This window comes from Jaculus jaculus, chromosome 14 (genome assembly GCF_020740685.1).
Source record: "Jaculus jaculus isolate mJacJac1 chromosome 14, mJacJac1.mat.Y.cur, whole genome shotgun sequence".
Taxonomy (NCBI): Eukaryota; Metazoa; Chordata; class Mammalia; order Rodentia; family Dipodidae; genus Jaculus; species Jaculus jaculus.
In genome coordinates, this window is record NC_059115.1 from 82713891 (window position 1) to 82740672 (window position 26782).

Genomic DNA, 26782 nt, shown 5'->3' on the forward strand with positions numbered 1-26782 from the left:
AAAGTTGCCCTCTGACTCCCACATTTATGCGCCATGTGACAGGCACATCCATGGAAAAAGCCATGAGTGACCATACATGTCTATAACACCAGTGCTGAGAGCAGAGACAGAGCAACCATTGGGTTCACTGGCTAGTCAGTCTAGCTGAAAAAAATGACATGCATCAGGTTCAGTGAAAGATTCTATTGCAACGAAATAAGATAGAAAGGTGGTAGAGGAAGACACCTGATGCTGTCCTCTGGCACCTGTACACAGGCAGAGACATGTGTAAGCTGCACACAGCACACACATACACACATAACCAGCCTCCACAAACACTACAAACACACCAACAAAGAAAGGGAGGAAGGGAAGAAGAAAAAGGGAGAGGAAAGGTTGGTGGGGATTGAAGTTTGAGGGCTACACTTATTTGGGGAGCTGTCTTTTCATACACAGTAGCCTTTTTCTACTTATTAGACTAAACCTCCTGTAGGAAAGAGTTCAAACATGTTCCCATTTTTACAGTAAATCTAGACAAATATGGCATCTCCAAAGGACAATAGATGAAACTCAGTAACTCGAAATGCAGCAGCCTTGAGACGCCTAAATAAGTTTCATTATCTTGTTTGTTAAAATAGTACTTAAAAAAAAGTAAGTTGAAGAGCCAGCAGGATGCTTCTGACAGCTGAGTGGGAGGCTCCTGACCACAGACCACGATGCTGAGCTGTTGGTTCTCTAAACTGATCTGAATTGAAGAAGGGAACCACTTATAAAGGAAGAATTGGCTCAATGTTTATGGAAACACCTGATTCCTTTGTGCTTCTATATGTGACTGCTGGCATGATGTAAACAATTCTCCTCTAATTTTAAACAAAATAAATAAAATAGTAAAGGAAAGGAAAGTTTGGAGAGGAAATCCTTTGGTTCATGACATTTTCCTTCAGCCTCCTCTGGCCCCAGAGGGAAATGCATTTTATCACTGAGCTGGGATGCTAGTCTCAAATGTCATTTAGAGTCTAGCTTTCAAATTTTCCAGCCCACATTTGAGTTCTTTAGTTCTTGTAAAGTTATAGAAACGTCACAAAACAGGAAAGAGGCGTCAAATCTCATCTAGGTAAGCAGTATATGAAGATACTCACCGGCCACTTGTTTCAACACCTGGTCACTTCTGGCCGAGCTGTCGTCATAGTGTTCAAACAGCGAGAAGGCAGCGGGCATGTGCTCTAAAGAGGCCGTGCGGTCCATGGCAGTGAGCAGCCTGTGGGATCAGAGCCCTGCTGAGTGGGGGAGACTTGACATAGCCAAAGCGAGCTCGGCCGCCCCGCAGGAAGCTGGGCTTGACAGTGGTGGTTTTCAGAAGCAGCCCCTCCCCAACATCCAGAAGGTTGTAGACAGTTTTCAAATTTGAAATCAGAAACTACATGACTAAAACCCATTCGTTCTTAGGGTCCTTAGACCACTGGTCATGATGAAAATCTCATCCCTGTGCTCCCAAATTTGAAAGGTTTATTAAATTATACATTTTTTAATTTGTTTCTAGTGTTAGTCTCAGTAAGTGCTTTATTTCGATGATTTTCTTTATTTCTTAAAGCGCGTAAGTGTTCACAGCCTTTCCCGAAACGTACATGCTATAGGAGGCCCTTGCTGCTCTCAGTCACCCAGTCACTCAGTCATGAAAAACTGCTCACCTCCCACGAGCCAGGCCCTGTGCTCACTGCAGGGAGCCCAGCATGAGAGACAGCAAGGCCAATCATTTTAAAGTATCAAACAAGAAAAAAACAAAAGGAAAGGAGCAAAAATTCAATAGTCTATATATAAACAGTTTCAGCAGACTCCAACACTTAGGAAGAAGGCTAACAAGCTCTTCACATTTGGATTCAGGAGAAAAAGAGAGTTCTCACACACACACACACAATTACCTTTCCAAAAAATTTAAAAAGCTGTATATAGTGCTGTTGAGATGGCTTAGTGGTTAAGACACTTGCTGCAAAGCCAAAGAACCCAGGTTCAATTCCCCAGGACCCCGGTAAGCCAGATGCACAAGGAGGGCTCATGCATCTGGAGTTCGTTTGCAGTGGCTGGAGGCCCTGGCACACCCATTCTCTCCCTCTCTCTCTCTCTTTCTCTATCTATCTATTTCCGCTTGCAAATAAACTTTTTTTAAGTTTTTTTAAAAAAACCCTGGGTGTAGTTGTGAATGCTTTTAATCCCAGCACTCAGAAGACAGAGGTAGGAGGATAACTGTGTTAGAGGCCAGCCTGGGACTAAGAGTGAGTTTCAGGTCAGCCTGGGCTAGAGACCCTGCCTTGAAATTAAAAAAAAAAAAAAAATGGGGCTGGAGAGATGGCTTAGTGGTTAAGGTGCTTGCCTGTAAAGCCTAAGAACCCAGGTTTGATTCTCCAAGTCCCACGTAAGATGCTCATGATGGCATATACGTCTGGAGTTCATTTGCAGGGGCTAGAGGACATGGCATGTTCATTCTCTCTCTCTCATAAATAAATAAGAAAAATAAATCTTTGAAAAAAAAGAAGAAAAATTATCTTTCACAAGAGGGTTCTCAAAGTGGGTTAGGGGCTTTCCTCATTTACCTCTCTTACGCAGGGCTAGAGCTTTCTTCCAGCAAAAGCCTCAAACTTGAGGAACTACAATGGATTTTTTTTTTTTTCTCATGGACTTTTTGGTTTTCCTAGCAGCAGATGCACCTCAAGGACTTTGCACTTGCTGCTAGAACTTTCTTCTCCCAGATACTGGCATAACTTCTTCCTTCACTTAACTTGGCTTTTCTAATCACATGTCAGCGACTGGAGAGTAGAATGTTAATTCAGCAAGGTTTTCCTACTCTGGCCCTTACCCACTACCTCATCTTGTTTTATTTCTCTGTGAGTATCAAACCTATTTGTTCTTTATCTGTCAACTTTGCCAAAATATGATTTACATGTAAAGAAAGACTATCTTATTCATTACTGAATTGTATGCATTACCTAGCACATGGTAGGTATTTAATAAATATGTTTTGGATTAATAAGCAAATATTTTTGTTTAGATAGGTAACAGGGCCTTGGGGGTGGTAGCTTTGGGATGGGTAGGAGGGAAATGCGGTTTGAATGTAAAGTGCACCCACCCACCCCCAATAGACTCAGGTGTATGAACACATGATCTCCGGCTGCCGCTGCTGTTTGGGGAGGTGGTAGAGCCTTTAAGAAGTGGAGCCTTGCTCAAGGAAGTGGTCACTGGGGGTCTTGAGGTGTTACAGCCTCACTTTCTGTTCACTCTGTTTCCTGACTGTGCCACGCTGCTTCATGCCTGTCACCTTGCCTTCTCCACCATGATGCATGTATTCATTCCCCTAGAGCTGCGACCAGAATGAACCTTTTTCCTTCCTTAAGTTGCTTCCTTCCTGTCAGGTACTGTTCACAGCAGCAAGAGAGTAACTAACACAGGGGAATGATTACGGACTGCTAGAGTCCCTCTATGCTTACTACTGTGATACACAGCAAAACACAGTGACATTTGATTTGGGGGGAGACTTCATTCAGGACCTCAGAAAGGAGATGAGTTTATTCAGGATATTAAAGAACAAGTAGGAGCTTCCTAGGCAGTAAAGATGGAAGAGCAACATGTGCACAGGCCAAAGCAGTGAGAATATATTGCTCACCAGAGAGCACAGTGCACCACAGGGAGCCGTGGCGGGTGGGAGAGATAGAGAAGAATCGGAAAGGCGGTTTGTGGCTTGAAGGCAAAGAGCCTTTCACACTCATCAACAGTTCCAGGGCTCAGTGGTTAAGGCACTTGCCTGCAGAGCCTAATCACCTGAGTTCAATGCCCTAGTACTCATGTAAAGCCAGATCCTCAGAGTGGCCCATGTCTGGAGTGCCTTTGCAGGGGCCAGAGGCCCTGGCACTCCCATCCTCTCTGTCCCTCTGTGGGGCACCTGTGTGCCTTTAATCCCAGAACTCTGGAGGCAGGAGCGTCACTAAGAGTTTCCCTTTTATCTTTTTAGGCAAGGGGAGCCACTGCAGTGTTTATGCAAAGGAGACCGATAGTTACTGAGGAAGACCGGATAGTTACTGAGGAAGACTGGACAGTAACTGTGGAAGACTGGACAGTAACTGTGGAAGGCTGGAAGCCAGGACTCAAAGAGAGGCAGTGAGCTGAGCTGGAAGGACTGTATTGTGGTCTAGGTAAGAGAAGACAAAAGGAGCCTGTGACGACTTTGGGATGCAGAGGGTAGAAGCAATATACTTGGAATTCATTTTTTTTTAAAGTGATGATCAATTGTGCACTAAACTCTCTCAATCCACATTAAAATGCAGAGCTTTTTGCACCACAGAAGCTGTGATTATAGAGGCCACACAAGCCTGTTCAATTTTACAACAGCATAGGAAAGGGCAAGTAGACATCTGTTTATAGGTAAGTCTATAATGGGTGATACTGTCTTTCTTGTTCACTATTATAATACAGAAGAACAAAATGTGGGTAAAATGTGTCCCCTTAACAGAATAGCATTTCTAAAGCAAATGTGTTTTTTAAGATATGCAAATGTTGAGTTTAAATATGCTTGACAGAATTCCTTAATATAAGCATTTTTAGTGTTGAAAAATCATTTATTATACAAGCACTGCCTTTAGAGATATAATAGGAAGTGGAGATGAAAAAGTAGGAAGGTAAAATAAAACAGATACTTAGCATTTCTTATAAAAAGGAGGCAGAATTCTTGAGGACATGAAAGTGGTGTGTGTGTGTGTGTGTGTGTGTGTGTGTGTGTGTGTGTACATGATTATAGGGCTCTCTTCAATTAATCATTTTTTTCACCAAATCCAAAAATTGTGTTGTCTTTTTTTCTCTGCAAAAAAATAATGCTTACCCTAAGTAGATCCTCTGTAATGAGATGTAGCTTTAGTAAAGATTAATTCATTGTCAATTTAGGATAAAGTAGAAGTTAATTAAAATGACACACAGATTAACACGTTTAAGCACAAAACCAAAGAAATGGTGCTTAGTATGAAATGGTTGTCAATTCACAATAGCAATAATATAATGTTTAGGAAAGTTAGCTTTCTATAGCATTTTTTTTGTTGAGGTAGCATCTCACTCTAGCCTAAACTGACCTGGAACTCACTATGTAGTCTTAGGGTGGTGACCTTGAACTTATGGTGATCCTCCTACCTCTACATCCCAAATGCATTTTTAAGGTAAAGGCATTTTGTAAATTTTGGTCCACCAAATTTTCTTCCTGATCATTATCTTATATGAATAGATGAAATAAACAAATATACATCTACATCACACAATGTATATGGAATGGCATTATAAATCAAATTTTAATTTAAAAATATTTAGGGGAAAGTATTTTTAATGTAATTTTTAAAAATATTTATTTGCAAGCAGAGAAAGAGAGAGAATGAGAATGGGTACACCAGGGCCTGTAGCCACGGCAAACGAACTCCAGACATGAGCCACTTTGTGCATTTGGTTTTACATGGGTACTGGGGAATCATATCCGGGCTGTCAGGCTTTTCAAGTAAGTGCCTTTAACCACGGAACCATCTCTCCAGCTCTGTATTGTTAAAAGAAAAAGAGAGAGAGAGAAAGAATAACAATCAAGGCTTAGGTGTTAGTTTCCATACCCGACTGGTATATCTCAAACTCACCCACAGGAACTGGTAATGTGTACTTGCTTTATCCCATTTTGGAAACTCCCATGCAGTGGGAGGCGGCCCAGGATGGGACACACAAATTGCACCAGTGATTCAAGCAGGGTCAGCTTGAGAACCATGGGTCTAAGACAGACTGATGTAAACCAGAGGTTCTCAACCCTGACTGACCTTTAGGACTACCCACAAAACGCCCAGGTTGTGTTTTAGACCAATGAAGCCAGAATCACAGGAGATAAGATTCAAACATCAATTCTTTAAAGCTTCCCAGGTAATTCTGTTATATCCTATTCATGACAGGCCAGTGTTATAAAAATCTCTATCAGTTAATGCCAATATAACATACAAATTGGTTTCATAAAACTTATTGACAATATTCTATGGAACATAAGCTTTATAAGCAGGTAAGATTCATTAGTGTGGTTTCAAGTATTTCAAAAAGATCAGGCTTCCAATACAAATCCATCTTTCTATATCGTTTTTGTTTTGTTTTTAATTTCTTATTTATTTCAGAGCAGCAGACAGAGAAAGAGGCAGATAGAGAGAGAGAGAATGGGTGTGCCAGGGCCTCCAGCCTCTGCAAACGAACTCCAGACACATGTGCCTCCTTATGCATCTGGCTAACATGGGTCCTGGGGAATCGAGCCTCGAACTGGGGTCCTTAGGCTTCACAGGCAAGCTTAAATGCTTGAGCCATCTCTCTAGCCCCATTTTTCTATATCTTAATATATCCCAGATACAAGTTTCTAGTTTTACTCTCTAATATTTCACAACCTGGACAAGAATGGAAATAAATAGACAATAGTTTTGTCTTGATTTTTGATTTTTTGAGGTAGGGTCTCACTCTAGCTCAGACTGACCTGGATGGAATTCACTATGTAGTCTCAGGGTGGCCTTGAACTCACAGCAACCCTACCTCTGCCGCCCGAGTGCTGGGATTAAAGGCGGCTCCAGATGATAGTTTTTATAATTTAGAAATTTCCATTTTCAATTGGGCTCAATGATAGGAAAGACTTTAGTTCTTGCCCAAGGCAAAGGGAGGAGGGGTGAGATCTGCAGATCAGTGTGAGAAGACCAATTTTAGATGCTTCAAAAGCTAAACATAGATCTTATTGGTTTGCATACACCACATCTTCTAATTGTTTTCTTGTGTTTTGCTTTTCAGAAGATTGAAGAACCTCTTAGACTGAGTGTTAATAACATAAACAAAACCAAACTAAGTCAAGAGAGTGAAATTCATTTAGATTAAGCAGAAAGAAAAGATAAATGCAGGACTATCTTCTGAAGAGAAAATTAGAGAACATGCCATTAAGATTCCATAACTCATAAAATGACTCAAGGCAGGTATGAATGGTTCTTTCAAATACTCATATTTAACCAATAATTCTGAGTATCTATAAAGCTTTAGAATGCAGTGACAGGAAAGATGGTGGAGATTGGGTGGAAAATACAGACTACAGCTCAAGGAAGTAGTTAAAAAAGCCACATTATGATAATTGTTATTTAACTAAAGCACATGCAGTTTTCTTTCAAAGCTGTCATTTAACTTTTAAAAGCATGATGCTCAAAAGCAAAGATTCAGAAGCTCACTAAATGTATTTTTTTAATTGGCAGCTCATCCTATAAAGCATCAAAATATTAAAAGTAAAGCATACGTTCATGCTATTCTCAGTTGCCACTACATTGAGCAATGTTGTATAATATATACCTTTCATTGATTTCCTCAAACGACTTAGGTGGGAAGAAAGACAGAAATACAAAGAGAATGAGAGCAAGAGAGAGAAAGAGAGAGAGAAACAAATTAATGACTGAAAAAAAAAGTAACCAGGAGCATTAAGATCACAGGTGTTGGAAAATCGTCACCCTTCTGATTCCCTGGAGCTGTTTATGTCTGGGGGCTCTAGACTAGACAGCAGGAAGGCCATTGCTCAGATGGGTGCAGAGCAGCGGTGAGAAAGGATGCAGGGCCTCAGTGTGCAACGCGCCTCTCTCTGCACACTATGCTCAGCAAAGCTGGCCATAACTGTTGGTGCTCTGCTCCTCTCTGCTTAGTAGCGAATGGCTTAGTTTCCAGAATAGAATTCTCAGAAGCCAAAAACTAAAAGTGACTTAAATGTGTTCAATGTGGGAGATATATAAATATAGATACATAGACACATAGATATGTCAGATGTCATCAGTGGTTATCTGAGTGGCACCTTCTTTGTTCTTTCCTGTACTTTCCAATTTTTCTTGAATGGATAAAATCACTCCTATAAAAAGGAACAAATGCTCCCCCCACTTGTTCCCCTAGAAAAAAAAGAAAACATTCTTATCAAACAGGGAACATAAGCACTTTACTGATGTTATACTTCATTAGAAGTATGTTAAAATCTTAAAGCTTTACCCTAATTAAACATAAGACCCTGTAAGGACTTTTAGCTATTCTTTGAAGATGGCCATATCCACTTGACCCAAACTTGCCCTGGCCAGAGTTGTACCCAGAGGTAAACCATGAGCCCAACACTGCCCATTTTGCCTCACTCTATCTGCACCCTTCACTGGAGGGCAAGGAAGACAGGGAACTTTGAGAGAGTGGTCCCATTGAGCAAGGGTGGGACCTTCCCATTTGAAAACTGGGCTTTAACTGGATCTCTGGGAAAACGTCTGCATTACTCTTGTTAATCATGGCTCTGTAGAGAGCCAGCATCTTACTGAACAAACCTTCCAGGTATTTATAAAGAGCAATGTCTCTGTGGTGTAAACTGAGGCACATGCAAGGGAAAGTTTCTCTCCCCCAGTCACTTGTGTGAATTCAGGAACCCTGTCCTTAGCAAGCTCCTTGTAGCAACTTTGTTATCCTCCTTGAAGGAGGGACCACAGTTTATGTCATCCTTCTCAATTAATAAATATAGCCAAAATGTTACCCCCAGCCACTTGGCAAGGCTCAGAGGGAATGGTCCCCATGTGAGGCCACCTCAGATTAGACAGGGAAACAAACAAGTCCAAGGGCCAGCTTGAGGACACCAGGCACCAGGAAGCAGGATCGGCCTTCAGAGGGCAGATATGGTAGAGACGTGGTGGTAAGGCTCTTTCTCTCTGTCTTAGAAGGCGACCAATCCACTGTGACAGACTGACAGCAGAGTGGCCTGCTTCCATGGATCTAATAGCTGGATCTTGGTGCTTGGGTTTTCAAAATCTGTGGAACCTTTAACATTGGTATTATGCATGCCCAAGTAATTTTTAGATTTCAGAATTGTATAAACCCGATGCTGAGACAAAAATGGTCTTTTGGGGTTATGTATATATATTTGTATTTGAGACGGGATCTTGCTATGTAGCTCAAACTGGTCTTGTGCCTGTGAGCCCCCTGCTTCAGCATCCTGAGTCCTAAGATTATGGGGTGTGCCCCTACACCAATCTTAGGAACAATCTCAGGCATAGCAAAAGCAGGAGTTTTAGAAGTCAGCCTGTGCCAGGGTCGGCGCCAGCTGTTGGGCCCACGTCCCCTGGTGCTTACAGTCAGAAACACAGCCTCATCCAGCTCCTCTGCGTCCCTCGCAATGGTCTCCAGGGTGTCCTTGGCTGTGTCCATGCTCTGGAGAAAGTGAACCATCTGGTCATGCAGAAACTCCATCTTCTTCTTCTTCACTTCCTCAAAGCTCTGGGCCTTCTCGTCGTACTGCGCCAAAACCTTCCTCATCATTTCCTCGTTCTGCTCTTCTAGTCTTTTCTCATTTTTGCTACAGTTTTCCTACAAGGGTGGGAAAAAAACACTTCTGAATGAAATAAAAAGTGCATGCCCCACCTGTACCTTTTAAAGAATCAACCTGTGGGCTGGAGGGATGGCTTAGCAGTTAAGGCATTTGCCTGCAAAGCCAAAGGACCCAGGTTTGATTCCCCAGGACCCATGTAAGCCAGATGCTCAAGGTGGCACATGCATCTGGAGTTCATCTGCAGTGGCTGGAGGCCCTACTGTGTCCATTCTCTCTCTCTCTCTTTAATAAATAAATAAAAATTTAAAAAAATAAACAACCTCTGACATGTCAGGAAAAATCAAACATGAAGACATAGTTTCTGAGGACTGGGGAACTGGCTCAGCAGTTAAAGGCACTTGCTTGAAAAGACTACCGAACAACCCCAGCACCCATGTAAATCCAGATGCAGAAAGTGGTGCAGTCATCTGGTATTCAGTTGCAGAGACAAGAGACCCTAGTGTGCTCATACACACACATACACACACACATACCACCACCACAACCAACAACAACAACACCACCATCATCATCATTGAGAAAGTTTTAGATATGAAAATACAAGAATAGGGCTGGAGAGATGGCTTAGCGGTTAAGCGCTTGCCTGTGAAGCCTAAGGACCCCGGTTCGAGGCTCGGTTCCCCAGGTCCCACGTTAGCCAGATGCACAAGGGGCGCACGCATCTGGAGTTCGTTTGCAGAGGCTGGAAGCCCTGGCGTGCCCATTCTCTCTCTCTCTCTCTATCTGTCTTTCTCTGTGTCTGTCACTCTCAAATAAATAAATATAAAAAAAATTTAAAAAAAAAAAAAAGAAAATACAAGAATAATCTACAGTGAGCAAAGATCCTTGGCCATCAGGTGGTGGTAAGGGGCTTTTGCTATTTTTACCTCTCTGCTCAAATGTTCTCTGGAAAGGTAGCTGTTTTACTTAGCGGGAATAGTGAGAAAGTAATAGTATAATTTGGACTGGACAGATCCTTAGTGGTTAAGGCACTTGCCTGTGAAGCCTAAGGACCCAGGTTTGATTCCCCAGTACCCACATAAGCCAGATGCACATGGTGGCACATACATCTGGAGTTTGTTTGAGGCCCTGGCACCCCCATTCTCTTCTCTCCTCTTCTCTCTCTCTCTCTCTCTCTCATTCGTTCTTTCTCCATCAAGCTAAAATAAAAAGGTTATAATATAATGCATTCTGTAAAGCAAAAACTGCAGGAGGGGGCAGTACAGCAGGTGTTCAGTGAGTCAGGAAACTGAGGAGCAGTTTTCTGCAGTGGCCTGAGCCCTCTGCCACTCTTGATTGACAGCAGAGGGTCTCTGGGTTATCTCTGGGTAAGGATGGAGCAGTCCTACCCACTCCTTCACTGTGGAGGGATGAGAATGAACTCAAGGGTACTATGAGAGGCCCTGACAGGCAGGACCTGGGCACAGTGCATGAATCAGCAACTAGAGCATTTCTGAAGGTCAACCCAGGGAAAGGCAAGAAAGAAGGGCAGCATGCTCGACCTGTTTCTCATCTGTGACATGGGAATAAGAGTGACTCCTGTCTCAGGACCACACAGGCTTTTTTGTGAGGGTCAACTGAGGTCAAGCATGCGGAACATCTGCTCTGCTGTGGATAAGTCCCTAATAAATGTTTGTCTTTAAGGGAAAATTCATTATCCATAGACCGAAAGGAGTCACACTGCTTACACCAAGGAAAGACTCTACAACCATCAAATTGAATAAATATACACGGCAATGCAAACAGGATACACACACACACACACACACACACACACACACACACACACAATTGCACGCGCACACACACACACCCCAATTCAGATCCTCTTACCTCACTATCATTTACTGATGACGCTGTTAACAAAGAGAGTAAAGGGGAGTATACTCACTTGCTTCAATGTATGAAAAAAGAATTCAATCTCACTAACAAAGAACAAAGGAGAGTATACGCACTTACCTCAATGGTATTAAAAAAAGATTCAATCTCACTAACAAAGCCTTCAATCCTCAGTGACTTTTCTTGTAGACTTTCAAGAAATTCTGCTAGTTGAACCTGAAGAAAAAAAATTAAAATAGCTTTAGTATACAAACTTTGGGGGGAGGGAACCTCCAAGCAGTGGGCTCTAATTTCTTAAAGTATTTGTAGAGATTTAATATACTATGTTCACTATAAAAAAAAAATCAACCTTTGAATTATTTTTGCTGCTTCATCTAAATTGGCTGTACATAATTCTGTGGGATAAACAAGAGGTTTGTGAATGAGAGCCCCAAAGCAACTACAGAAAGATGGTTTATCTTCTATTGCAAAAGAACCAAATTCCTGGTTCCTCAAAGCATCCTTGTTCTAATGAAGTTTCGGCTGAAATGCTTTCTCTTAATAAGCTCTCTTTTCTCCATCTTGAGACATACAACTTGGCTAAATTGGCCCAGCATACCTAGTCGGTTCACATGTGCACATGGCTTCAAGTATGCCTGAAAGACCTGAGAAGGCCACCAGCCAGAAGCCTAGCACACCAAATGTCAGAAGGGAACTGGCTACTCAAGGGACATAAATGTTCTAATAACCTTGAGTTAAAGTTTTTTAGAAGAAATGCCAGACTTAGAGAAATAAAGCTGGAACTGAGCTGAAAGCTTCCTCCCCAGCGCCTAGCTTTCACAGGACCAGAAGGTGCTATGGTGACTGCTCAGGGAGAAAAGACATCAACAGTCATACTCAGCCGGGGACAATGTATGCTCTACAACAAACCTACCAGGTAAGAAGTGCCCACTGGGTTGCAACAATGACACTGACATGACTTACGTGGGTAACCAACCACTTTATGATCAGATGTGAGGCCTGCTCCATGGAAGGGATTCCATCCCTGATATTGGAAACCTATGTAAAAACCTATGAATGGGAACATGGGCCCTAAGGAGAAACCTACAACTGCTATTATGCTAAATGAACTTATTGTCAAACTGTCTTCTAAATATTTATATCTCATGCAAAGATTCATCCTGCTGTCAGCCTCAATCAGAGATTTTTTTTTTTTGTAGTGGACACAGATTAATGCAGAGATGCATATGTGGCCAAAGTACTGAGAATAAGCAACCATTGGGTGGTCAGTCATAAATGGTATAGCTATATTGCCTCCTCCAAGGCTCAGAGAATATTGTGGAAGAGGAAACAGAAATAATTCAAGAGCCAGAATAAGGGATAAAGAATTTAAGAACCAGTGCTATGGAATGCGGTCTAATGGACACAGTGTGGCCATTACACTGAGGAACTCACAGCAGCTGTGGTTTCTGAGTAAGACTGAGCCCACCCACATTTCATTTTGGCTGGTGGAGAAGCTCATGAGGTCTTGTCCCTCCCTCAGGAGCCGTTGGCAGTTAATGGTTGCTAGGGGAGAACAAGTCATGGTGTCCAGTGGCGTGGCCACAAGCGAGTGGCCCATGTTCCAGTAAATTACCCCATCCTTGCTAGTGCCAGCCACCCTAATTAAACTCCCCATGTCAAAATAAAATAAAGCTTAAGAAGGGACAACCAACTAGGAAATGTGTGGGATGATGAGTGAGAAGAGCACCTACTTGAGCCACTGGACCAGCAGAGGTCTGGTCTAGCTAGAACTGATAACTAACAAACAGTAACGGAGCTTCAGCGGCCTGCCTCCCTCTCCACAGAATGGCGATGGTGGTATACTGATTTATACTGATGCAGCGCTTCATGATCGGGCCCTTGCTCTCCTCTAGTCCCTCCCAGCTCCCCAGGCTCCCGTGACACACACTGCTTCTTTCATGGACGCTCCTCACATGTGTGCTTTCTTCCTATGGCATCCTCTTCCTCTAGAATGTTCTACCTGCCCTTGACTGCTAGAAGAGCTCTATCTCATTTAAGGCTAAGCGAAGCTGTGGCTTCCTCTTCTATCCTGTTTGACTCACAAAAGGTTAGTTTTTTAGCATACTGCAGTCCATTTTCTCATCTTTTTTTCTGGTTTTCTTCTCACCCCCGAAGATTAGCATTAAGTCCTAACATAGAACAGGAGGTCAATAGATACTGAGTGGGAAGCAAAAACAAAAACAAAAAAAAAAAAAAAAAAAAAACAACAAATGAGGGCCTGGAGAGATTGCTCAGTGCTCAGCAGTTAAGGCACTTGCCTGCAGAGCCTAATGACCTGAGTTTTACTCCCCAGTACCCACATAAAACCAGACACACAAAGTGGTGCATACAACCGGAGTCTGTCTGCAACAGCTAGAGGCCCTGGTGTGTCCATTCTCTATGTCTTTCTCTCTTATATCTCTCTTTGCTTACAATAAATAAGTAAAAAATATTTTTTGAGCCAGTTATGGTGGCACACACCTTTAATCTCAGCATTTGGGAGGCAGAGGTAGGAGGATTGCCATAAGTTTGAGGCTACCCTGAGACTACATAGTGAATTCCAGGTCAGTCTGGCCTAGAGTGGGACCCTACCTCAAAAAAAAAAATACTTTTTTAAAGGAACAAATGAAGAAGAAAATAAATGATGAACAAGAGGTAAGTTACTATGATTAGATTGTTCTAAAGAGGAGAGGCTAAGACTTTGGGGTAAACTGCAGATGCATCCAGCAGGCCTTGAGAAGGCAAAACAGTTCATCCAGAAAATGCTAGAAAATTCTCATTACAATTTCCTTTAATAGCTATTAACATTTTTAAGCTGCTGCTGAAGCTAGACATGTAGTTCAGTTGTTAAGAGTGCTTGCCTTGCATGCATAAAGCCCTGGGTTCAATCCCTAGCACCATGTAAATTGGGTGTGGTAGCACATGTCTATAATCCAAGCACTTGCACTCAAGAAGTAGACACAAGAGGATCAGAAGTTCAAGGTCAACCTTGACTACATGGAAAATTCAAGGATAGCCTGATACCTGTCTCAAAAATTACAAAGTAAGCTGAAGAGATGGCTCAGCAATTAAAGGAGCTTGATTGCAAAGCCTTCTGCCCCGGGTTCAGTCCCCCAGCTATCCAGACTGGCATTCATCGGTAGTGCCAAAAGATCTTGACATACCAGCACACACACACTTTTGCATGCAAATAAATATTTAAACATAAAAATGAAAGTTGCCAACTAACTCTTAATCTTTATGGTTGACTTAATGAAATGAGTACAGAATTTCAACCTTGAGAAACAGAAGGACTAATTTGGTAAGAAAGACAATGCCAAGATTTGAATATGTAATCCTATTTAATCAAAACGAGCCTGACAATTCTGTAACAGTGATAAACTGAATGATCATTTTGAGAACCACTACCATTAGCAAGGCACTGGGCCAAACAATATGGATATATGGCTAAGACATATATGGCTAAGACGCTCTGACATCAGACTGACTTGGATCCCAATTCCAGTTCCGACTCCCGTGACCTTTGCCAATCACTTAAACTTTCTGAGCCCATTTATTATCTGAAAACTGATGACAGTAGCAGGGTGTTTGGAGACTTAAAATGCATTTTGTTTTGTTTTGTTTTTCAAGATAGAGTCCCACTCTAGCCCAGGCTGACCTGGAATTCATTCTATAGTCTCAGAGTAGCCTTAAACTCACGGCGATCCTCCTACCTCTGCCTCCTGAGTGCTGGGATTAAAGGTGCGCACCACCACGCCCTGCTCAAACTAAAATGCATTCTTATATAAAGAGTGTTCAATTTTTGTTGTTTGGTCATTTTAAGGCCATTCTAGCTATTTTTTAGGGAATATAGATGTGACTGCAATAAAAGGATGATTGAAGGGTAGATGAGAGTCTCAAAGACTCAAGACTTCTCAATAGCATCTATGGAGAGGTGGAGAATTTATACTCAGACACATCAGGATATGTTTTGACATTTTATCTAGAACATTGCCCTACAGACATTGCCATAGAGGGTGTAAATATTTTTCCATTTGTAACATAAATTTTATAAGCAAAAATCAAACATGGAGAAAATTCAAACTTAAAATTTTTATTGTCTTGAGTATTTTTATAAAACTTACAATAAAGTTACTCACTGTAAGTTGGGCATGGTGGCACATGCCTTTAATCCCAGTAATCAGGAGGCAGAGGTAGGAGGATCACTGTGAGTGTGAGGCCAGCCTGGAACTATAGAGGGAGTTCCAAGTCAGCCTGGGCTACAGTGAGATCCTACCTCAAGACCCTATTGCTGAAAACACCATATGTTGCTGACACAGAGCATGGAAAGACCTGGCTGAAATCCTGGAGAAAGCCAGTCCCCAGACAGTCCATCTAGTGCTGAAAAGTGTTACATGAGCTACTTGGGGAAAAGAGGCCAGCAACAGTGTGAAAAACCAGAGGTCCAAGCTTCTCAGAAGCAAACACCCTGACAGAATGTACACCCAAGTGCAATAGTGGCACACAGCCTTGGTGGGTAACCAATAGCTTTCAGATTGGCTAAGAGATCAGCTCAGTATAAAGGAACCCATATCTGGAATTGGGAACCAGATCAGCATCCTATAGAGACAAAGATTGTGTTTCCCAGTGTCAAGCTCCCACTAGTCTTTGGCCAGCACCAAGGTGAAGGAGACAGACCCTGAGGACCCTCAACACCTACCAAAGCAGAGATCCTGAGGCTCCTAAGAGCTCATCACTGAAGTAGACTGAAAACTCACCCACCATGACTCAGGGAATTTTGCAGAAGAGGGGGTGGAAAGAATTTAAGAGCCACAGTGAGATATCATGCTCAAAGGCATTCTCTCCCCCAACCCCCTGCAAAATGACTGCTGCTCCCACAACCCCATAGGGAACATGTGCAACCCTACTGAGAAGGGTCCTCAGAGGAATGGGGGCAGAAACGAGGGAAAAGAGGGTGCCAACACATGATGTAGCCATACAAAATATGCTGTTAATAAGAATAAATAAATGAAATAAAAACTTTAAAATGCTCAATATATGTATATTTAAAAGACAATATTATTGATGATAGAAAATAAGTTGTGTTCATGCTCAGAGGTCTATTTTTATATAATAATATTTGGCATTTTTACAATGTTAATGGTCATTGCTATAAACTAGGTCCCTCAATGGAAAAGACCTTGTGCTATTTCTTGGTATACCAAGAATCTATGAAAATTGCTTGGCACATGTATGTGCCCAGTCTTAACTAAATTCTTAGAGAAATAGTCTTAGTTTTTTTCAGACTATTTTGCTTAAAGGTAAGTGTATCAAATAGGGGTGATTTAAAAAATATTTATTCATTTATTTATTTGCAAGCAGAGAGAGATAGAGAGAGTGGCAATAAACAGAGAGAATGTCCAACCATTGCAAATTAGCTCCAGATGCACATGCCACTTGTGCATCTAGCTTTACATGGGTACTGGGGTATCAAACTCAGGTCCTTGGCCTTGCAGGCAAGCACCTTAACCTTTGAGCCATCTCTTCAGCCCTAAATATTTGCCATTATTAAGTAGAGAAAATGTGAATGCCAATTTAATATGTGTGTATTATCTATCATTTGAGTGCATTAAAATTGATTTACCTTAACAGCACTTATAGCTGTGTCAAGCGGTGAAATCTCATGGTCTCTATGTGTGTCAAACACCTTGTCCGTTGCAGAAATTAGGCTTTTGCAAGTGTAGCAATATGAGTCGATCTGGGGTTTTCTTGGTTCCTTTTGTGCCTTCTCAGTGACTAACGCTGGTGCTAACTGGCCATGCTCCATCCTTTCTCCACCCAACTCTTTCTGTTCAGCAGACATGCTTTGCTGTCCCTCACTCACAGATTCACGTTTTCTGATGTGTTCAAAGGATTGTGGTCCTTGAGATAACACATCTTCCTGTGTAGTTTCTGAATACAGTTCTTCTGATAAAATGCCTCGACTGACCACTTCATGATCCAGATATTCAGCAAACTCATACTCGTCCTGCACAGGGCTATTCTGGGCCCTTTCTTTACTTGGCTCAGGTGAGACCAACTCATTAGGTTCTCCTGGTGGTGTTTCTGGAATATAAGTGGCACCAGAGGCAAATTCCTCCTCTGGGAAAGACACTTGCACAGGGACATTCACATGGATCTCTGGACTCGCATTAGCTACTTCGTTACCCTGACTGCTTGGGCCATCTCCGCCCTCCACAGCATGCGGAGTGTCTTCAAATGGAACCACGTAGCTCATTTTTAGAGCAACCACTGGAACTTCCTCTGTGATGGGAGCTTTCTTCCCATGGTCTGTGGGCTCTCGTTCCCTGTAAGCAGCCTTGCGTTCCTCTTCCAAACTCTTCTCCCATGAAGTGGTTCCAGGCTTCCCCACAACTTCCCCTCCTGCAGCTCTGAGCTGCTGTGAATAATCCTTGCCAAGCAGTTTTTCCTCCAGACCGTGGCCTTGATCCTCTGGAGATACAGACATGTCATCTTTGAGTAAGTTCTTCTCAAAATACAGCCCTGTTCCATCATCAGTGTCAGAATGTCTCCTTGGAAATGATGCCTCAGAATTTGCACTGTCACCCTCAGAAGCTGTCTCCCCTTCCTTTTTCTCCCCAACTGCCTCTTCATACAGATCCTTATATAAAAATGCAAGTGCAGGTGGCTCCTGCAGAAGCTCCGGATCGACAGCCTTGGCAGTGGTAGGAAACATGGGACTCCTTGACAGAACGCCTTCGTCGGTGTCAAACAAAGGCATCCCGGGTGACCTGCAGCCCACACCTCTGTTGGCAACCTTTGAAGCGCTTCCACCCAGCGACTGCTGGACAGCCAGAGGCTTTTGCATCTCTGGGCGAGGTAACTTGCTGTGGTCCTTTTCCAGCCCGTCGGAGCTTTCATCTACCGCCCCCAGGTCATGCTCACGCTCTAGGACACGGTCCTGGGAACGGTCTGGGGACGAGGCGGTTTCTTCCCGTCCTTCCTTTGAAAGTCCTCCGGCAGCTAATTTCTGCACAGCTTTCAGGTTTCCTGGGACTGGGGAGAGCTGATAATCAATCAAAGTGTACTTCTCAAAATAATCCTCTTCTGGGCGCGTGGACTGCAGCGGCTCGGCTCGAGGCGCGTCCGCTGGCTCCCGGGCGCGCAGGGCCGCGAGCTCCCCGTCGGGACCGCGAGGCGCGCGGGCCGGCGCTTCCCGGGAGGCAGCGGCCTCGCCGTCGGGCCGGGGCCGGGTTCCCGGCGGGGCGCTCTCGGGCGAGCCCTCGCCCTCTTCCTGGTCCAGCGGAGCAACGAGGGCGGGCGCGTGGACGTTCAGTGTCTCGCAGCCCTCCGAAGCGGTGCGGAAGGCGCTCGGCCGCTGCTCCGCAAGCCCAGCGGGCGTGCCAGCGGCTGCAGATCCGGCCTCTTCCGCAGCCGGCGGCCGGGGCGAGTCGCTGGCGGCGGCGGGCGCGGCGCTCAGTATAAACCGCGCGTAGTTGCTGGCCGCTGGCGGGGCCGGCGCATTCCTGGGGGCGTTCTCCACAGCCCCCGAGGGGCGCCTCGAACTGACGACGGACTGCTTAGGCATCTCGGACGGGCGGCCGTTCGGCGTTTGCATGGTGTGCACCGTCGGCCTCTCTGCCCGCGGAGCTTCTCCTTTGCTCGCGGCCTCAGCCTCGGCGGAAGCTCCTGGAGCCGGAGCCGGAGGCTTCGTGGACGGCGCTGGGCAGGGCTGGGCTCCCGACCGCCTCGCTTCCTCGGACGCGTGAGCTGATGTGCGCGCAGCGGCGCCGAGCGGGGGCGCCGGCCCCTCGCCGTCACCTGCCCGCAGCCCGGGCGTCGCCACGCGCTGCCTCTCCTCGCTCGGACCCGCCGGGACCGCGCGCCCTCCCGGGGCTGGCGGGGGCTCGTCGCCGACCTCACCGCGAGGAAGCGCCACCGCCTCGGGGCGGGGGGACCCGGGCCTCTCCACCAGCGCCTCGCTTTCCTCCGGCGGGTCTCGTCGGCTCGCTGCTGGTTTTCTTGCCCCGGCTGCGGGGACCAGCTCTGAGAGCACGCTTCCTGGCTTTGCAGTAACTGGCGGTGTCCTGACCAGTGAAGATGGCTGAGTTTCACCCAAAGCCTGGCTTACGGGGACAGCTGCCTCGCCGGGCACGGCCGCGCGCGCGTGCGGGGAACCAGGCCTGGTTTCCTGATTCCTCCCTTCCGCAGACCGCCGCGCCGGCTCTTCCTGGTCTTCTCTCCCCCTTTCCCCGTGCTCCAGCTCAGCGGCAGGTTTGGCCTCTTCCCGATTGAAAGGCCGAGCTTCCTGTGTCACTTGCCATCTCTCTAATTCTTTATTTTCTCCAAGCTCTAAGGTGGCCATGACGCCTTGCTTTCCTGCCAGCTCCCTCTTTTCTGCCAAGGCACAGGATCTACTTTCCAAGCTATCTTTTCCCTGCATTGGGCGTTTTACTTCCTCTTCAGAATATTTCAAAGAACTCGGCTCTGGCATTTCTTTCTTTAGTCTTTCCTCACCACGATCAATTAAACTGATGTCTGAGTCTGCTGGCAAAATTATTGGCTCTGGCTTCTTGGATTCCTTCATGGTATTTTTACTTTCAAAGTTGGACGAAGCTGATTCTGGCTGTTGTGTCACTTTATCTACGACGTCGAGTGATTTTTCTTTTTGTTCATGGCTTGGCTCTTCCTTAAGAGCAGAAATATTCCATTTAGATCGAGGAGCGATTTCTGGCTTCTGGTGCCCCTGATTCTCAGTAACATGAAGAGGAATAGACCTTTTGGTTTCTTCCATAACCAGTTGCTCACCTGTCGAGGAATAAGGTTGAGTTCTAAGAGGCTTCTTCTCTCCAGCAGAAGTAATTCCATTTCTGCTCATCTCATCTGAATAGTCTGGGATTTCGTGCTTCCCATAATCTTCACTAGAGACCCCAGAGTTGGATTTTAGCTGACTTACAGCTTCTACATTTGATAAAACTGTCAGTTTTTCTTTAAGGTCGTGACCTTCCTCAGGTTTAACTGAATCACTTCTGGACTCTTCAGCAGACTTGAGTTTCACCTCAGGTAGTGACTGACCAGCTAGTTTCTCAGTTGCAGCCACATCGCTGGGAATTGTACCTTTAGGCTCCAGTGGACTGGCTGCTTTTTCCACAGAGGGACTTGGCTGAGTTTCTAAATCTTCCTTTTCAGCAGCCTTGCTATCTGGAGTGCTTGATCCAAAAAATAAACTGGACATCCATGACGTGAAAGATGAAATTCTTCTCTTCCCCTTTTCTTCAGCAAGGCCTTTCTCGGTTACCGTTGGCTTCTCAGACAGCTTTTGTGTCCCCTCAGGTGTCTCTGCAGGTTGAGGGGCTTCGTGTGCTTGAATGGGGAGCACAGGTCGACTTTGGGTGGAGATTTTCACTTCAGGAGCTGGTTGTCTTCCTTCTTTGGCATCACAGACAGCCTGCAAGCCACCCGCTCGGGCGTCTGGTGCTGCCCTCTCTGCAAGCAGAGGACTCGCGCTCTGGTACGCTTCTTTTTCCTGGTCCAGTGTAGGCTCTACAGCTTCTGCTTGGACAGGAGAGAGGACGGTTTCCAGCTTCACCTGTTCCACTGATGGGCCAGGTACTGCCTGAAGGGTTCTTTCTGGGGCCGGTTTGATTTCTTCCTGGCCCACATCTTTGTAAGGCTTCGAAAGTTCTGTGTCTATTTTCTCTGATAACAAATGTTCGCTCCTCATGAAAGAATGAATCTGCCTCTCCTCTGTTGCGTTTCTCTCTTCTCTTCCAGTTGGAATGACAGAGTTTGGCTCCTGGTGCAACTTAATTTTTTCAGAAACATAAGTTTTAACTGACAAAGTCTCTACATTACTACTGAGCGCATCAAGCGTAGATGCTGGCTCCTCTTCAGCAGAATGAGACAGGACCTGCTTTCTGATTTCAGATGTGTGATCCTTGTCCCCTGGAACAGCCGCGAGTTGCCCGGGCCCCACATCATTCTCTGTGCTGCCGGGGGAATCAGGCTGCACAGGTGCTAGTTTTCTGTCTTCGTGGTGACTGGCCACCGTCACTGGCTTTTTCAGCACCCAGTCATCACCCTTTGGAGAAATAAGAGGCTCTTTCTCTTTTCTTCCTTCAACATCTGCAGGCTCTGATGTCATGAGTGATTCTGCATGTTCCAAAGGCAAATTCTCCTTCCTATCAGAGAACTGCTTCACACCCAGCTCTGGTTTATGTGCAAGAGATGTGTGCGTGTCGGGCACCTTAGCAGCTTGACCTGAATGAAGCACTTCGTCAGGCTTCAGAATATCAGGGATATCAGAAAACACACGATGTTCCCCATTTTCTTCACTGTCTTTTCCTCTGTTCCTAAGCTCAGCTAGGTCCCTTTCAAAAACAGAATCCCCTGATCCACTTACAGGAGATTCTGCAGGCTCTAAGTCGAAGGGTCCACTCTCTCTCCCTAAACTACCACTGAGCTCTGACCCAGCAGCTGGGAGTTTGGACTGCTGGGGTGGCTTGTGTTTCTTCTCTGGCTCAGAAGGGAGCACTACAAGACCTTGTGTTCCCGATGGGAAACCTCTTGGTGGTAGTGGGGATGTTTCTTTTGCCTGTTTGCTCATATCATCCCTGACAGCCAGTAATGTTGAGAGTAAATCATCTGACACTAAATTCTCAGACTTGGGAGAAGAACTAATTATTTCCTTCTGTTCGTCTTTAGGAACTATATGTTTGGATGCGGGTGATGCATTCTGGGATGGAGGAAGTTCACTTTCTGCTTTCTTTAACTCACCACGCGGGCTGACCTCTAAGGCAGACACCGAGTCCTTTTTCTGTGATGAAAGCAAATGCTCTGAGTCAAGGACTGTAGAAAATGAAGGAGTTTGTTTGTCCTCCACCCTTGCTCCCTCACAGATCTCTGAATCCTGAGAGAGGGACATCTGGGACACTGGCAACCCAGGTTCAACTTCTTCAGTTTCTGCTTTTGTCCAAACAGAATGCTCTGCTGTAGAAGATGTGCTTGCAGATGAATCTAGTTTAATTTCTTTCTGTGCTTCTGACCAAGCAGAGTCTGTGGATAAGGAGGCTTCGATGAGAGAAGCAGCACTTTTAAGTGGCACCTTCTCTTCCTCTTTAGGAACCAAATGCTCATCTATAGATGCCACGAGCACTGGCAAATCACTTGCTAATTCGCCCTGTCCTGATCTTGCTGGGCCTGGATGCTCCATGGGGGTGGAAGGAGATGAGCCTTTCAGGATTTCTTCTCTTCCCAAGTTGGTCAAGTTTGAATCAAACTTAGCTAAAGGTGCCATGGATTTTGAAGAGTTGGGCTCAACTGCTTTCTTTAGTTTTTCTGTCAAAGCTGAAAACGGTGCCAATGGACCATGTTCAACTGCCTTTTCTATTTCCGATGAAGCTGCAGGAAGCTCTCTTGTTATTTTGGAATCAACTTCCACTTCCTTTGTCACTCCAGATAGCCCTGCAGGCCCAGAAACAGATGCCTCCTTTGGGGGTAAACACGGTGCTGTTTCTTCAAACTCGTTCTTTGACAACATTCTCGGCTCTAGGTCAGAAGTCGCACTCAGAGCTAAACTGGGTTTGACGTCCTTCTTTGGCTCATCTACTAAGTCAGATGAAACTGAATGCTTCATCCCAGACTCTGGAACACTTGGAGGCTGTGGCTCTGGTCTGTGGTCCTGTGACACATGAGCTATAACTTCTTGAGAATCAAGCACAGTTTCTTCCCTGTTGACTTTCAGCAATGCCGTCTGCTCATCTGTAACTTTTAGACTGAGTACTGCTTTGGGTTCCTGCTCTTTCTTAATGACATGGCCTGAGTCAGGTGAGACCAAAGACTCAGGTGCAGGCAAGACAGGTCTGGTTTCTTCCTTTCTGGTGGATGACCACACAGGGGAAGAACTGGGTGCTGTCGTGGCTGAGGAACCAGTCTTCATTTCTGCCTTCTCCGATCCCCTAGTTAAGTGTGGTTGAACCAAGTCTTCAGGCCCCAAAAATGCTTGAGTGTCCTGCTGCTGGGCCAGGATGAGATATTCCGATACAGTGGTGGAGATTGCTGAAGCATCTGGCATCCTTCCTGTCTGCTCTGCGATAGCTGCTGAAGGTGGCAGGGTCGCCGCTTCAAAGGCAGATGTGAGAGGGACAGGCTCAGCTCTTGGCTTCTGTGATGAGTCCACGTGTTCAGGCACAGGGGTAGCAGCCATTGACCTGACCTCCTCCTCATCTGCTTCAGAAAAGGAGGAGTGCCCTGAAGCAGACCTTGCAGTTGATGGTGAATCTGGCTCTGTTTCACCTTTCTCTGCCTGTGAGATTCTATATGGGGGGATTGAAACTTGCGATGCTGAGTCTGGAGAAAAGAGGCCAGCTTCTTCTGTGTCATCATCTGACAAAACAGTGTGCTCAGATGGGGACGTCAGACATATGGGGGAATCAAACTCAAGTTCCCTCTTCTCTGCTTCCTGAGTTGGATAGGGTGAAAACGAGAATTCTGACACAAATGCAGAATCAGGGGAAAAGGGTCCAATGTCTTCCTGCTCTTGCTCAGATAGATTCGTGGGTGACGAGGCACCTTTCAGATACAGAGGGGATCTGCGGACAGTTTCTTCCTCCTGGAACTCTGGTGCAGCGTATGATGGTAGTGAAAGTTCAGAAGCCAATGTGGAAGAGGGTGAATAGCACTGGGTTTCTGTGGTCTCCTCTTCTGATAAGACCACATGTTCTGATGAGGTGGTTGAAAGTGCTGGGGCCTGACATTCAGAAGGCACCTCAACTGTATGTGGTGGGAGAGAACGTTCAGATGCAAAGGCCACATCTGACAAATATGGCCCCGAGTCTTCCTTTTCTTCTCCTGACAGAATCATGGGCTCAGAAATTCCTTCTGACTTGAACTGGGGTACATCATCAATTATTTTCTTTTGGGATTCCTGTGTTGCAATGGATGGAACTGAGGATTTGGAAATCAATTTCGTAACTGGTGTCAGATGTTCACTTCCTAACACCTTACCTTCTGACAGGACCGCATGCCCCAGAGTAGGAGGTCGAGGTGTCTGACATTCAGATATCTTCTCTGTTATGGATGGTGAGAGGGAGTGTTCAGAAGCAACTGCAGCTGGGGTGTGTGGCCCAGCATCTTCCTTCTCTTCTTGCCAAATCGTGGGTTCAGAAACATCTTGGGATATGAAGGGGGGCTTGTGGTCAGTTGTTTTCTTTAACACCTCTTGTGTAGTAGATGGTATGGTTGGATATTCAGAAGCAGATGTGAGATCCGGTGTGTAAAAGCCACTTCCTGAGGCCTCATCTCCCGAGAGGACCAGGTGGTTTGATGTAACTGTTGAAAACAGTGGGGTCTGGGGCTGCAAAGTCTCCTTAGTGGTGGAAGGTGGGAGAGCGTGCTGAGATGCAGAGGCTACAGCTGCAGCATAGGGTTCAAATTCCTCATTCTCTTCTTCTGAAAAAACTGTAGGTTCAGATATGGCTCTTTCATGAGATGGAGAAGCTGCCTCAACTTCCTGGTTGTCTAATTCATGGTTCAAATCCCGTGGGATTGAGTACTCAGATACAAAAGCAGAATCAGTGGAAACAGACTCACTTTCCTCTCTTTCTTCTTCAGACAAAGTGACAGGTTCAGGTGTGGATGTCACCTGTGATGGTAGAATAGTCTCTTTGTATTCCACTTCAGGGGACAAAGACGGTGGGAAGGGCTTCTCAGAAACTAAAGGACTCTCTGGGTAATCAAGCTCTATGATCTCCTCTGCTAAACTAGAGTCCTCAGGTTCATCTGTAGCAAGGGACGCTTCTACTTCCTTCTCTACTTCTGGTAATGATAACGAAACGGGCAGCTCTTGCACCAGTTCCTCTTCTCCCTGGATGCTGGGCTCTGGAGAGGTCAGATCCCTGGTGGAAGGTTCTGCTCTTCCTGGTGAAGTGGGTGCTAGCTCTTCCCTGTCTGCCTTAAACTCTTCTTGGCTAGATGGTGCCAGGCCTGGTGATCCTGTCTCCAGAGAATCCTCCTCTGCCTCCAGTGACAGGGAGCGGCTGACAGAATACACGTCTTCCTCCTTGTCATCAACTACAGCTGGGAAGGCTGCAGAGTCTTTCTCTAAAGATTCCATGCCCCGCATGTCAGGCTCAAACTCTTCCTTTGTTGTTTCCAGGAACTCGGTTGCAGGTGCACCAGGTGGCTCCACCTCAAGGGTTTGTGCTTTGTCATCTGGCTGTTGGGGTACTAACTTCGAAGAGCTAAGCTGTGCTTCTTGATCTGTGCTATCATTTCTTGAATAAGAGGAAACTGTGTGCTCAGTTTCAGAGGTGGCATTTAAAGGAGAATCAACATAAATCTTCTTTTGCTCTTCATGGCCAAATAATGAGCTCAGGGACTTTGATCCTTTGGAGAGGGCACCTCTCCAGGGTGGGGCAAGCTCTCTTGCTGTGTCATCTTCTGGGCTTTGTGCTACTGATTTACCTCTTCTGGAAAGTACATTAGAATCACTGTTGTCCAAGTCTGGCTCTAGACTGATGGATGCATCCTTCCCCTTCCTGTAATGGATTTCCTTAATGACATAACCTTTCGGCAGTGTCCCATAAAACTGCAGAGGAATTAATTCTTCTTTCACCGAATTAAACATCTTAATTTTGTACTGTACTGTTCCAATGTAGACTGGCCTCAACACTAACGGCTTGTGTTCTTTATATATTGCCCCAGTAATAGGAGGTGTGTTTGAGGTGGTCTTCTTTTTACTTGTTCTTTCATAAATGCCAGTAGATGACTTCTCTTTCTCAGTGTCCAGTGTCTGGCTTGCTGAAATTAAAGGACTATCTTTTTTGTTTGATGGAACTTCTGGGGATTCCAGTGAGTGTCTTTTTTTGTTGCCTTTCCGACGCAATGACGGTGAGCCATGCTTGGACTTAGAAGCTCTCTTCCGAGACCTTTTAACTTCATCCACGATAAAGGAAACATTTCCTGGAGGAGAATTCAGAGTCGACCCTTCCAGACTACATATACCAGAAGTCTGACTTTCTTCCGAAGCCCAAGGAGTAGAAGATCTACTTGAGTTAGTCTCCCAGGTGATTCCACTATCTTCCCGTTGGACTGTCATCATGGAAAAGGAAGGGTCAGAGATAATACACTCCTGCTTGATCTTGCCCTCTTCATCCTGGTCTGACAACCTATAATAAGTAATAAAGTCACATTAAAGTAACAAAATAATAGTCACATTATTAGTTATTAGATTAAGTAATATTTCAACAAATAAAAGATTAACGGGAGGGCTGGAGAGATTACTCAGCAGTTAAGACACTTGCCTGTAAAGCCTAACGATCAGAGCTCATTTCCCCACTACCCATTAAAGACAGATGCTCAAAGTGGCACATGTGTCTGTTTGCAACAGCTAGAGGCCCTGATATGCCCATTCTCCTTCTCTCTGTCTCTCTCTCTCTCTCTCTTTACCTCTCCCTACACCTCTCTCTACCAGGCATGGTGGTGCACACCTTTAATCCCAGCACTCATTAGGCAGAGATAGGCTCATTGTGAGTTTGAGGCCAGCCTGAGACTACATAGTAAACTCCAGGTCAGCCT

The 26782-nt window shown here is 45.2% G+C and overlaps 1 protein-coding gene across 1 annotated transcript in view; it reads right to left on the reverse strand.

The window, feature by feature from the left end:
* Cmya5 (cardiomyopathy associated 5) overlaps window positions 1–26782 on the reverse strand; it is a 106700-nt gene that overhangs the window by 39611 nt on the left and 40307 nt on the right. The window contains exons 2-6 of the mRNA XM_045133397.1: window positions 16851–26373; window positions 11327–11422; window positions 9133–9366; window positions 7342–7364; window positions 1119–1237 (exon numbers count right to left, since the gene is read on the reverse strand). Of these exons, the coding sequence (XP_044989332.1) occupies window positions 1119–1237; window positions 7342–7364; window positions 9133–9366; window positions 11327–11422; window positions 16851–26373 (9995 nt within the window). The remainder of the gene's footprint in view (window positions 1–1118; window positions 1238–7341; window positions 7365–9132; window positions 9367–11326; window positions 11423–16850; window positions 26374–26782) is intronic.